This window comes from Asparagus officinalis, chromosome 1, assembly GCF_001876935.1.
Source record: "Asparagus officinalis chromosome 1, Aspof.V1, whole genome shotgun sequence".
Taxonomy (NCBI): Eukaryota; Viridiplantae; Streptophyta; class Magnoliopsida; order Asparagales; family Asparagaceae; genus Asparagus; species Asparagus officinalis.
In genome coordinates this window covers 94,076,891-94,090,054 of record NC_033794.1, presented here as the reverse complement: position 1 = coordinate 94,090,054, position 13,164 = coordinate 94,076,891, and the positions used below count along the sequence as shown (strand labels likewise).

The 13,164-nt window shown below is 37.2% G+C and overlaps 1 protein-coding gene across 2 annotated transcripts in view; it reads right to left on the bottom strand.

Annotated features, from left to right (window-relative positions):
- The window catches only part of LOC109828335 (WD-40 repeat-containing protein MSI4-like), a 36,314-nt gene extending 30,625 nt beyond the window's left edge, over positions 1-5,689 (bottom strand). The window contains exons 1-2 of one of the 2 annotated variants that reach the window (XM_020395366.1): positions 5,469-5,689; positions 3,932-3,995 (exon numbers count right to left, since the gene is read on the bottom strand). In XM_020395366.1, the coding sequence (XP_020250955.1) occupies positions 3,932-3,995; positions 5,469-5,578 (174 nt within the window). In that variant the 5' untranslated portion in view covers positions 5,579-5,689. The remainder of the gene's footprint in view (positions 1-3,931; positions 3,996-5,468) is intronic. The other variant, XM_020395360.1, reaches the window with a different exon arrangement.

The following is a 13,164-nucleotide window of genomic DNA, read 5'->3' as shown; positions in this document are numbered from 1 at the left end:
TATCCGAGGCATTGGTTCAGAAGCTGGGTCTAAAGACGGTCAAGTATCTGAAGCTCTATCCATTGGGGTGGATTCAGAAGGAGGAGAAACTAAGTGTAGTTGATCAATGCACTGTCAGATTTGCGCTCCACGAGTCGTATATTAACGAGGTCACGTGCGACGTCATTCCTATGGATGTTTGTCAGATTATACTGGGTAATCCGTACTTATGGGATAGATCTACGAGAGGCGGGCTCAGAAGTACACCTTCACTAAAGATGGTGATAAGTTCATATTTCGTTCGGCATCTCTTCCGAGAGAGACAAGCTTGGGGACGGTGACGCGAGCGAAGAGACTAGTGAATGCAAGTAATAAGTTTGTCTCGCTGTGCATTAGACTTCTAGAAAAGCCATCGACAAAGGATTACAACTTGAAGCGAACGGTGACTACGACGAGACGTGAGACGAATGAGATGTTTCCGATCGGACGTCGAGATCGGATTCCTAGCAATGCCAGATGGTGCAGAAAAGATGGAGGAGTTCGAGAGTTCCCTCACCAGAAGTTCTAAACTTGAAAGGGACTTCAAGTTCTTAAAGAGGGGAGCCATGATACGTGTGTATCTTCTTCTCTGCTTCGGGAGCTTAGCGATCCTCATGGGAGCTTGAGGATAGATGATTCTCATGATAGCATGAGAATAGAGGTGTCAATCAGTACAGGGAAACACAGGTGGAAGCGTGGAACGAGACGACGAGCAGCAGATTCGAAGAATCCAGATTTCAGCCTGTGAGTCGACTCATACATGTACATGAGTCGACTCATCAGGTTGAGTCGACTCATGCCTGTCATGAGTCGACTCAAGAACTCAAGCCCTGTTAGCAATTCGGCTCTGACCAGTCGACTCATCAGTTATGAGTCACTGATGAGTCGACCCATGTGTCATGAGTCGACTCATCTCAGTTATGAGTCGACTCATTGCTGGTTTTTGTGTTTTATCCAGTTTCGGACGAGTCGACTCATCTCAGTCATGAGTCGACTCATCGACAGTTTCCTGATTCGTTTGGGTTTCTGTTCATACGAATTTCTGTTGGTTTTGGGCTTGGTTATTTACCAGATTACCATCCACGTTTGCACACCTATATAAAGGGTTGTTTAGGGTTTTCTAAACATCAGTTTATGATCATCTTAGAGATCTTAGATCAGAGAGAGATTCTAATCTTTGTATTAGGGTTTAGAGAGGATTGAGAGGTTATTCTCGATTCTAGTGAGATTGTGAGGGAGAGATTGTAATTTTTTGTTCTTCATAATCTAGAAGAATGTATTTTTCTTCGCCATACTGAATTATCTTGTGTTTTAGTTGTCTTCTTCTCAACCCACCTTTTGGTAATTCCGTGATCAAAGGGTGCTCGCACGGCGACTCGTATCATGATCACACTCTTTTGTGAAAGTATGTCATGAAGTTGGAGAAGATAGGTAAAGGAGGGGGGAATTGGCAGTGGATGTGTAATTATTGCAATGAAGTATTTACATCCTCCTACTCAAGGATCAAAGCCCATCTAATGCGGATTAGTGGGCAAGGAATTAAAATGTGCAAAGGTGTTAAGTCGCACAATATGAAAAACATGCAAACTGATATGGATCAAACAGAAGCAAAGGTGAGGGCTTCTATGCCTAGGACAGCGACGCTGCCAGGTTCTTCCGCGTCAAGTGCAGCAACAGGAAGACAAAGCATGTCTTCTCGTCCAAGTGAGCCAAAGAGGAAGAGGGGAGTCACCACCATTAAACAGGCCTTCAATACAGGGGCAAGAGATGAATTTGATTCAATGATTGTAAGGATGTTCTATACCAGTGGGCTGTCATTTAATTTGGCAAGAAATCCTTATTTCTCCAAGATGATCACATATGCCGCGAGCAATTCAATTGTCGGTTACAAGCCTCCGGGTTATAATTCTTTGAAGACCACTCTTTTGCAACGTGAGAAGGCTCACGTAGAGAGGTTATTAGAGCCCATCAGGGACACATGGAAGCAGAATAGAGTCTCTATTTGCAATGATGGCTGGGCAGATGCACAGAGGAGGCCACTGATAAATTTCATTGCGGTCTCAGAAAATGAGCCAATGTTATTGCACTGCGTGAATGCCGAGGGAGAGCAGAAGAATAAATATTTCATTGCAGAGAAGCTTGACGCTTGCATTAGAGAGGTGGGGCCTCAAAATGTGATTCAAATCATTACTGATAACGCTTCGACATGCAAGGCCGCAAGGGCAATTGTGGATATGTCTGGCTCACCAATACCGACAAGCTTAGCCTTCATTTGGTATATGATATGTGGGATACAATGATTGAGAAGGTGAAGGTTGTTATTTATAGACACGAGAGCAAAAGAGAAAATGATCCCTCCTCATTTTATGATGTCGTACACAAATCTTGAAGGATAGATGGAATAAGAGCAACACGCCACTGCAGTGCTTGGCGCACTCTTTGAATCCAAGGTAATAATTTAGATTATGTTATTAATTCATTATTTTTTATGTGATTATTTTTATTAATAATGTCTAATTCAATGTTAAACTTTAATAGATATTATCACGGAACATGGCTCAATGAGAATATCCATCGACAAGCACCTCATCAGGATGAGGAGATCTCTTCAAAAAGGTCCAAGTGTCTGAGGAGATATTATCCTAATGCCGATGAACGGAGGGTAGTTAACTTGGAATAAGTTATATACAACCTTACTAAAGCTCCCAACGGTACAATTTTGATGCATATGAATCTTAGAAAATCTCCCCCTTCATGTTCGTGCTCCCATAGAAACTCATGGGCCTTCACTGCAGGATCATTTCACCTGACTCTCCCATGGGCATAACCTAGACAAATTGGTCCAAAAGTCACGTCTCAACTAACGAAGGCATGTAATTCATTGAGACTCAATCTGACCTAAGGCCTAAACTGATGGATCTAGATCCAACTTGATTGTTATGTCATTCACTCTACGATGAAGTTTCCAGTGTGGGTATATTTTAATTACATGAATGCTTAACACTACACTATCAATCTTTGCAAACCTCCTTGCATTTGATTATTTCTGACTGCCTTCTTCCAATTTCCTGCATCAATTCATACACTACTATGGCTCTATCCTTAAAAGTAAAAATGTACAAATTACTTAACCTCAACTTGTCACCATCTAGTTCCTGGTCTTGTAATCAAGCTCCATACAAAATTCTGGTCAACCTTGATTATTCATGATTTACAATTTTGCAAGATAGCCTATGTATCCTCCAAATTAGGGGAAAATATAACTGACCATTTCTTTGGTCAATTCAAAAGATTCTCTGCTCGCTATCCCCCCCCCCCCCCCACCCCTCTTGAGCATAGGTGTTTGCAGCCTACTGAAACTTACTTGCTTTTAGCAGTGAGTCAGACCTCAATAACATTTATGGGAATTTTAGAACAAACAGTTTGTTAATATACATCTGATGTTCCAAAATACAAAATATTCCCTCTCATTTTATTTTTTTAATACATATCCAAATCCTCCATGAACCCTATCATCACTACTTAATTCACTTCTACTGAAGCCCAAGTTAGCTGCTCAAAACATAAATAGCAATATATGGTCACATGTTACCTACTTTTCCAACGTAAGGTAAGGAAAGAATGTATTAAGAAAGTTACTTCCAGCGTGATGGCACACCAACAATAACTGTGATATATAATTAAAAGCAAATAACTCCAATATATAAAGATTAAGACTACAAGAAGCAAGCAATCTCATATTACTAAGAAAGAGCATTAGCAGGCAAGGTTTGGTTAATAAAACAATACTTGCTGCATCTTTCATTAAAGATTCAAAGAACAAGGAGAAGAGAATGAGCTTGGCCTTCAGCAAATATTTTAAGTAGTAAGGCGGCCAACACATACAATGTGGGAGCAAGTTTAGTTTACTTGCCTGCTCAGAAAAGTAAAGACGCTGGTGTTTCTCGTCTTTTGTTTCCTTTAGTTGTATGCCCCACCTTTATGAGCAAAAAAGTAAAAGTGACAAAATTGTAGAAATTTTGCTTCCGTCAACATTTTGGCTCAAGAATAGAAAAAACCATTAACACCCATTGCCAATGGAGCTGACACCATTAAAGATGACAACTAGAGTTATAAATGAGAAGGAAAATTTAACAGTTGTCGCAGAACAGTTCATAAGTATCCTCGTAAGGGGATATCCTCGTAAGGGGAGTGGAGAAACTAGTTTAGCTTGATGGAAGAGGAACTGAATAGGTCTTGAATTCACTAAGGAAATAAGTACTGCTGACAATATCTTTTTACCTTCTTTTTTGCAATTTGTGGCTATATATTTTTCCTTCTTTTCTGCAATTTGTGGCTAACTCAGATAGTTGTGTGTCCTAACCAAATTGGTTAGTCTCAACTACCTGAACTTTTGTCAGCTAGTGACCAAAGGCTATTTATGGCCTAGCACCAAATGAGTATGTTAAGTTTTGGATCAAAGTAAATCTCTGAAAGTCCTGAAATTTGCCTAAACTCTTCTAATCTATTCATCTCTTCTAATTGTTCTTAAGCAAACAGGTTTGGAGTTGATTTATCCATGGCTAAAGGAAGGTGCCATCCTGGCAGTGCTCCGACACAGGTATCACATTCTAGAACATTCTATACATTAAAAAGCTTCAAATAAACCAAATTCTGAGGAACTCCTCTAAAAATATATGCAGCATTATTTAATTCTTCTGAGCTTTTTCTTGAAATTTGGATAAAAGTTTCAAGTAGAAAACTTGAAATTAACCAAAACAGCCAATAAGGACTGACTGGATCCCCATAAACAGCAAAAAGCAGGTTAAATTCCTCAAGCAAAGCAAAAAAACTTGCAGAATTTCCATCAAAATCCAGCAAAACTTCCCAATTACACAATCCCTAAAACCACCCTACAAATCAAGCATCCCCTCACCATTCCTTGAGGAAATCATCCAAATAAACCTAAAATCCACAGAAATTCTTCAAAAACATACAAAAACTAATGAAAGAATCCAAGCGATTACTATATCCTTTTTATTCTGGGGTAAAAACTTGCAGAAATCTTAAAAATTTCCAAGATAACAAAATCTTGAATAAAAGCCACGAACCCCTAATACGAAACCCAAAACCCATACAGAATTTCTAGATACAACCCCTGCAAACTAGAGTATTCTCGCCGACGCATACTTGAAAATCTCTTGCTAATCAAGAATCCCACAACATTCTTGGGAGGGGGGATACGAACTAGTCTAGAACCCTAAAATCTACAATCCATATTCTAAACTAAACACTAGAATCTACAATATTCTAAAAGTAGAGCATTCTCGTAGCCATTCTTGAAAACCCCCAACAAACCAAGAACCCGCCAACATTTCCAGACGAAACCCCCACAAAACTCATCCAAAACCCTAAAATGTACTAGATTTCTTGAATAAACCCTAGAAAAAGAGGGGGGAGAGAGAGAGTACTGGCAGCAGGGAGAAGGCCGATCATGCCGGTGCTCGTCGAACCGCTCGTAGAGTATCGGAACTTGAGCCTTCCAACGCTCGTACGTCGGCGACGATGATCTCTTCCTCATGTTTTTTTTTTTCCTTTTCCTTTTTATTTCTGGGGGATTTTTTGAATTGAGAGGGAGGAAGGAGAAGATGATCAGAAGGGTGATGAAGAGAAAAAGAAGCGGGCTCTCGTCGATGACATCAAAATACGGGATTTATGTGTCCCCGTGGAGAGTGGCGGGCTCATGTGTCGTAAGCCCACATGGTATCTCTGGCAAAGGCCGAAGCCCATGCTATCGGATCCGTTCCCTTGACACCGATCGAACCAACCCAATTTTGACGGTTCCGTTTGGTTGTGGAAAAACTTCGATAGGGCTTAGTTTTGAAATTTTTGAAACTTAAATAAATTATAATCAAACCGACTAATCTCAACGCAATTGCCAATTATGTGAAAAAAGAATTTATACTATTATTTTTATATATCTTAAATAATTAAGGTTCCATTTTTGTTTGTAAAATAGTTAATTTGACGAGTTCGTTCTTGAACTTGAGATATGAGATGACCGATGGGTTTGAAAAAAATAAAAAACGTTATCTTTTAAATAAAAATTATCTAACTTGATTTATGCCCAAACTGGTCAAACCAGACCAGACCAGACCAAAGCGGACCAACTTGATTTGGTTAGGTTTGATTTTGAATCTAGTTCGGTTCGAATTTGGTTTGATGAAAAATAGTCAAAACTAACTAAAACTACGGTTTGCACATCCCTAGTAACAGCCCATAAGATGATAACAACATTTTATCAGCAAGGAGGAGGTAAATCTCAGAAAAACTTCTCATGTTTGGGCATTTCTCATATAAACCCCTTAATTTTCAATAGGTCACAAAATACTGCTTAAGTTTTGGGGTTCTCATAAAAATCCTTATCAACTTTCGATATTTTGTAATAAATTTCACTAATTGTGATCTCAATATGCTTCGTCTTTTTATATGAAAGAGGCAGTGGAACCCCTTTTAACTAAAACAGAAAAAGAATCACTAGCTGTGTAATTTTAGGAGTGAAAAGTGGGTGGATTTGGTTTATTTTGGTTAAATTTCGAAAAAGTCCTTTTAGCTTTGGATGATTATTAGATAACCCACCATGCTTTCAAAACATTTAATAAAAAACCTTAAGTTTATGGATTATCAAAAAAAAACCATTCAACTTTAAGATTGTTTTCATAAAATCTCCAAATGGCGTAAATTGTAATTTTTCACATGGGTGGATAAACTACATAGGAGAATATTTTTGCCAATGAAAATCGCAATTCACACTTTTAAGGGGGGTTTTTGAAAAATATTGAAAGTTGAAGGGGGATTTTCTAAGAAGTCCTAAACTTAAGGGGGAGTTTTCTGATATTTTGAAAGCTATGGGGGTTATCAAATAAATGTTCAAAGTTAAGGAACCCCTTGAAAACACCCTAGAGGGGGGGTGAATAGGGTTTATGCTAATCTTATTAGATATTAATGCCGATTAAAACTTACTAACAAATATATCCTAGCAAGATAGATATTCGATTGAATTAAAGCAATGATATATATGCAAAGGGCAAAATAAACAAGAAACAATATAAACAAATAAAATCAAACACAATAAATATGATCACGGAGTTCGGTCCTTCCGACCTACGTCTCCGCTCCCCACTCTCAGGAAGAATCCACTATCACGACACACCCGGTTTGGAAACCGGAACTTCTCTACACACTCGGTTTTCTAGTTCACCGAAAACTCTACAAGACACTCACAATGTACATACACAAACTACAACCTCAAGTATTGGTCCTCACGTATAGCCTCCCTCAAGTACTCGGCTTTACTATCTCTCTCTAGGCTTTACTACCGACGCCACTCCTCTTGGTATCGACTACGTCCTCACCACACACTCATCTCGGTGTAAATATGTATTACAAAGTGATACTCTCACAATAAGGCTCAATTACAAGATTTGTTCTCTATAATAGATGATAACACAATTTAGGCTCACTCTCATAATATCACAATCTCACAACTCAATATATAATGTATGAAATACTAAAAGCTCAAATAGGGATGTGTGTGATAAAATAAGTTCAAATAAAATCTAATTCAATTAGCAAACTAGCAATAATAAGAATATGAAAATCAGTAATAATATTGTTAGAGAAAAGAGTTAGAAAAAACTTCTCTATAAACACAATAAGAGGATGAAGAAGATTGAGGATGAATTCCTCACTTGACGATGTAGGCTTCTTCTTTTGTAAACAAACACCAAACTCAAATTTGAGAAGAAACAAACTTTAAAACTTATTTTTAAAACTTTCTTCAGTAGTTCAGAAGTGAAATAGTATGTGTATATATAGGATTAAGAAACAAAATCCCAAAATCAAGAAAAACCAAGCAAAAAGACAAAATAACGAAAACTGGAAAACTAGTCATTACAACGTCGGTCGACTGATGAGATGAATCAGTCGATTGACGAGCTGACCGTTACAGGCAGATAACAGCTCATCGGTCGACTGAAGAGTTCATCAGTCGACTGATGATCCATTAGTCGACTGATCAGTCGACCGAATAAGAAAACAGAAACTTTTAAAGATTATAAGCAGTTTTAGCAGTCAATTGATAAAAATCATCAGTCGACTGATAACAGGGTTTCAGCCTGTAATGAATAGTAAACACAAATTTCAAACCTCTTTTAAAAATAGCAAATAAATTCCAAAAAGTGTAAAACTTTGGAAAAAGTTTATAAACATGAATATGAACATGTTGGAAAAGGAATTTTTCAATTTGCTCTTACTATTTGTGAAATCTCAGAAATATTTAAAAACACTAAAATACATGTGTTTATAAACATGTTAATTTTAACATTTAGCTCAAATCAAATTCTGAAAGCTTGTGTAATGCTTTTATGGACTTAATAACAGATGTTAATAATATTTGTATAGTCCAAAGCATATTAAAATATATTTTGCATAAAAACACCTATGATTTGAGAAACATCACAAATAAGTGTGTGTGTAAATTTGAGCTTGAAGAATTTGCACACATTATATATAAACTTATACCAAGTATACTAAGAATGAATCATATGAAGCTTGAACTTGATTGGTTGACTTGATTTGCATAGGCTTCAATATCCATGTAGCTCGTTTTCATGTGTATACTAAATAACACAAAATAAAATACTAAAAATAATATTAGTCATAAATTATTTGTTAAATCATCATTAAAACAAGAAGGCCAACAATCTCCCCCTTTTTTATGATGACAAACAATTTATCGAAATACACATAAAAGTTCATAAGCATAATAAGCATAAAACCACATATAAAAACATAAAAACTCACATTTTCTCCCTCTTTGGCAACATCAAAAAGAGGATAAACAATATGATTGAGAAGAGAGCTAAATCTCTGTTTGTGGAAAATTTGTAGTAAGAGAAACGAAGGAAAAATTGGTTTTGTATTCCTTTTGATCTCAGTTATAATTGGATTTCCTGATTATAAAAGAGAAGAGAACGAATTTGATTCTCTCCTTTGTTTAAAACTGAGTTCTTCACGGTGGCGATGGAATGCCTCCTTCGAATGCGTGCGTCGAATTTTCTCTCCGTTGACGATCCGACAGTCTTTATCTTGTGGGAACAATGAACTTACGAAGTGAGTTTAAGGAATAACTCTTAACGAGTTTCAGAACTCAGAACGAGTTAGAACTCTGTGAATAAAGTTGTTAGAACCGAAATTCGGTTAATAATCAAGCCAATTTACTGTTGCTAAAGAATCCTTTTTGGATTTGATCTCCTGAACTTGATTCAAATCTTTTATCTCTTGAAGATTCGACCTTATGTGTGGTTGTTGATCTCCCAGACTTCCCCCGATCAGCCAAAAAAAACAACCCTTTACTCAGTTGAGTAAGGCGGTTATTTATAAGAGGATAAGGGGTGTAACTGACCCCTAAATCCACTCCTGAGTGGGTGTGATTCCCTCAGATCGTGGGAAAACAGTTCTGAAACCGTTCGACTCATGTTTGAATGAGTCAAATGCCCAATCTGGCATTTAGGACCCTAACACCGCATCTTAGAATTGAGACGCGGAGTTAGGTGTTGTCTGAATATCCAAAAACGCGAGGGCCGCTCGTGTTTTGCTTGTTATGGCTTGGAAACGCGGGGTTCGCCTACATTTTAAGAATTGTAACGTGAAGATGAGTTCCGCGTTTTAGAAGGGGCTAGTTGATTTGTAACCTCTTCTGTAGAGCGTTGCAAGGACCATTGTTCAGTAATCCTCACTTTAGCTGTTGTGAGGTGTGAAAGTCGTCAGATTATAACTCTCACTGTTGATTGTGAAGACTGCTGAATAGAGTTTTCATCAGTTGTCGGAAGTGTCGTTGAATTGTAACTCTTCTCGATCTATGTGAAAAGTTCTCCATTTGTAGCTTTCATTTGTCGGCATGAGAGTCATCTGATTATCATTTTGAGACTTGATGGGGATCAGCTATCTATTGTGATTTTTAGACAGCCTACAATCTCCCCCTAGCAAAAAACACAAGTGAGTATAAACAAAAATAGAAGGATATGGGGTAGGCTCCCCCTATCAAAAAGACATATAGAAAATATGCAATGATGAGCATGGCAAATAAATGTGAGTAAGCATAGGTATAGAATATCCTAAACACAACTCACATTAAAGAAGACCAAGTGACCACATATATATTTTATTAAGAGAAGAGTCACAAGAGTCTAAAATATAGATATATATCCATAGGATATATATCAAAAACAAAAACAAAAATCCCAAAAAAGAAAACCAAAGATTTAAAAATCAAAAATCAAGAATCAAATGATTTGTCAATAAATCCAAAAGAAAATTCATAAGTTATCAAACCATAAATTATGATTAATTGAGAACATATATAAATACATTATTATGAGAATGATGTCTCAATACATAGAAACAAAGTATAAGCTCATGAAAACTTATAAAAACCAAAATTTTGTTCATAAAAATTTATGAATCCAAGAAAGACAATAAAAATGATACCAAAAGAGAGTCCAAAAGAGAGTTCATGAAAAAGCATAAAGTATCATTTTAACAAAATATGATTGAGCAAATTCATGATTCAAATGACAAACATGCTCAAATCATTAAAAAAAATTTAAGTAAAAAAATTAGGCAAAGATGTCCACTAAAAAGGATATTTTGTATTAATGTAAATAATGGACACATCTTTCCTATATACACGATCAAAAAGAAAATTTGTCGAAGTATTTATAAGTTTTATCCATAAAGATCAAATATTAGTATGCTTTGGATAAATACATAAAAGATCAATATACTCATTTTCAACAAAAACAAGAAAAACTTGTTTCAACCCATATGAATGCCTGGTAAATATAATTTGAAACAAAGAATTAATACATCCGGGGAGGTTGCTCAAAAAAATAAACCTCTTATATATAAGCTCAAAACAAAGTATGATAAATAAAAAGACGTTTGATCAACAAACGTAAATTTTTCTTGGACAAATTTGATCAAACCACATAAAGAATACATTATAAAGCGCTAATTGATGATCCGTAAGCATAAATACATAAATATCATCAAAAGAGTGTTTTACAATGATCTCATAAAGCACAAACACATTGCTCACATCAAAAAACAACATAGTTCAAACCAAGAGTATAAAACACATGAGAAACATGAACTATGGTTTTGAAGATCCAAAAATCATTTTGAATTAACAATATAAATATATATATATATATATATATTAAAATACTATCTTTTAAAGATTTTATAATTTTTTTACAAAAATCTCAAATAAAAATCATCTTTAAGAACAAAAAAATTAAAAATTAAAAATTTTGTTCTTAAAGAATCAAACAAGTTTTAGTACCTAATTATTCTTGGTACCTAAGAGACTAGGGACATGACCCCTATCATTAAAGCTTAAAGTCCTAGGGTTATGATCCCTTTTGGGCATGTATGGTGCACGAACACGGTCAAAACAAAATTCATATAGATGGTCATTTCGATTACAATGAGTGCAATGAAAGGGTCTAAAAGGTTTGTATTGACCAAGTGGTGGTGCAGAGAAATCATTTGCAGACAAAGGTAATTTATTTGAAGCTTTTTGCAAATGAGAAATATTTTTCAAATCAAAACAAAATTTGGCCAAATGGCCAAACCTACCACAAAAACCGCACTTATACACATGAGCATGTAGGCGTCAAAAATTGCCTATAGGTCTCCGCACGTGGATCGAGACAGAGAGAATACGATGAACATCGATATTCGAGTCATAGAAGCTCATTTAACGATGACAAATGCATGAAGTGAGTCAACGGACCATGCGAAGCAGCGGAATTTTGGAACAACAGAAACACGAATGGACCGGGAGCTGCACATCGCTTACAAAAGACGAAGAACCCCTCAGGTCCCATTTACTCCACATGTGATTCAATCATGGAAGCTCGTAGATCTCCTTGTCAGCTTTCCAACGCATCTTGAACCACATAATTCTAAGATCGGACGACGAAAATACGACAGAAATGGACAGAGTGCGCGAAACTACGTTCCGGGTTTCGCTGAGACACTCAATGGTGTCTAGGCCACGCTGAGACACCCACGGGTGTCCGCAGCCCAAAAATACTTTTGGCTGTTTTAAGTTGTTTTTTGACCGTTAACCACTCGGATTTGTTTCAACTGATCTAATATCATCCAAGAACGTGGTTAAGTAGTTACAACTAAAGATAAAGTGAATCAATCGTTCTTATCCGAAAACAGGGCTCCTAAAGCCTATAAATACAGCCCACAGGGCCCTTATTTTTTCAGATCTGGAACTCTCGAGCGTGGGCGAAGCCCTGCTGAATTAAGGACTGAAGAGCCATGAATTTCAGAGAGGAGGAGGAGACTTCAGCGAATTCTTCGGCATAAAGAATGAGAGTTTGATAGATCTGTAGCCCGGTTCTTTTCCTTGAGATCGCCCCGTTGCGGTGATCTCGAGAAGAGTGATTATCTCGCCGTTATCAAGATAATTATTTCAGCTTCTTGATTCCTTCGCCAATTGACGAAGCTCCAGATCTGATCTGATCGTTTGGTGGTCCACGGATATCAACATCCCCGTCACAGGACAATATCCCATGCAAGCAGCGAGCGATAAACACCCGTTGCGCTGTTTGACGAGAGTTGTACTTTTTTGTTTTCATTATGTAAAGGTCTTATAAAAAGACTAACTTTTTTTTATTGTAACGTTTGAATTTGTAATGAACACAGTAATGAACAAATTAACTTTCTCCCTAAACAAGCTGGCGACCACAGTGGGAGCCAACAGTCTCGTCAACGAGGCTGTCGTACCGTAGCCGACGATCAAGATCCTGATGACTGAAGAGGTCAAATACGAGTTTGACCAATAGAAGTTCGAGGAGTACGTCTCCTCCTCCTCCTCTAGATCTGCCTCTCCTCCCAAGCGTAGGAAGGTCTCCTCCGCCCGAAAGATCCGCTGGTCTTCAGATCTGAAGACTCAAGAAGGTGAATTTCCTGCTACCGTTGTTGCAGCCGCACCTCACAATGATCTGCCGGCGTCCAATGAGACCATATCTATAGATCTGAACTCCTCCGCGATCAAGGAGTTAACTGCTGAAGGTGTGCCAACTC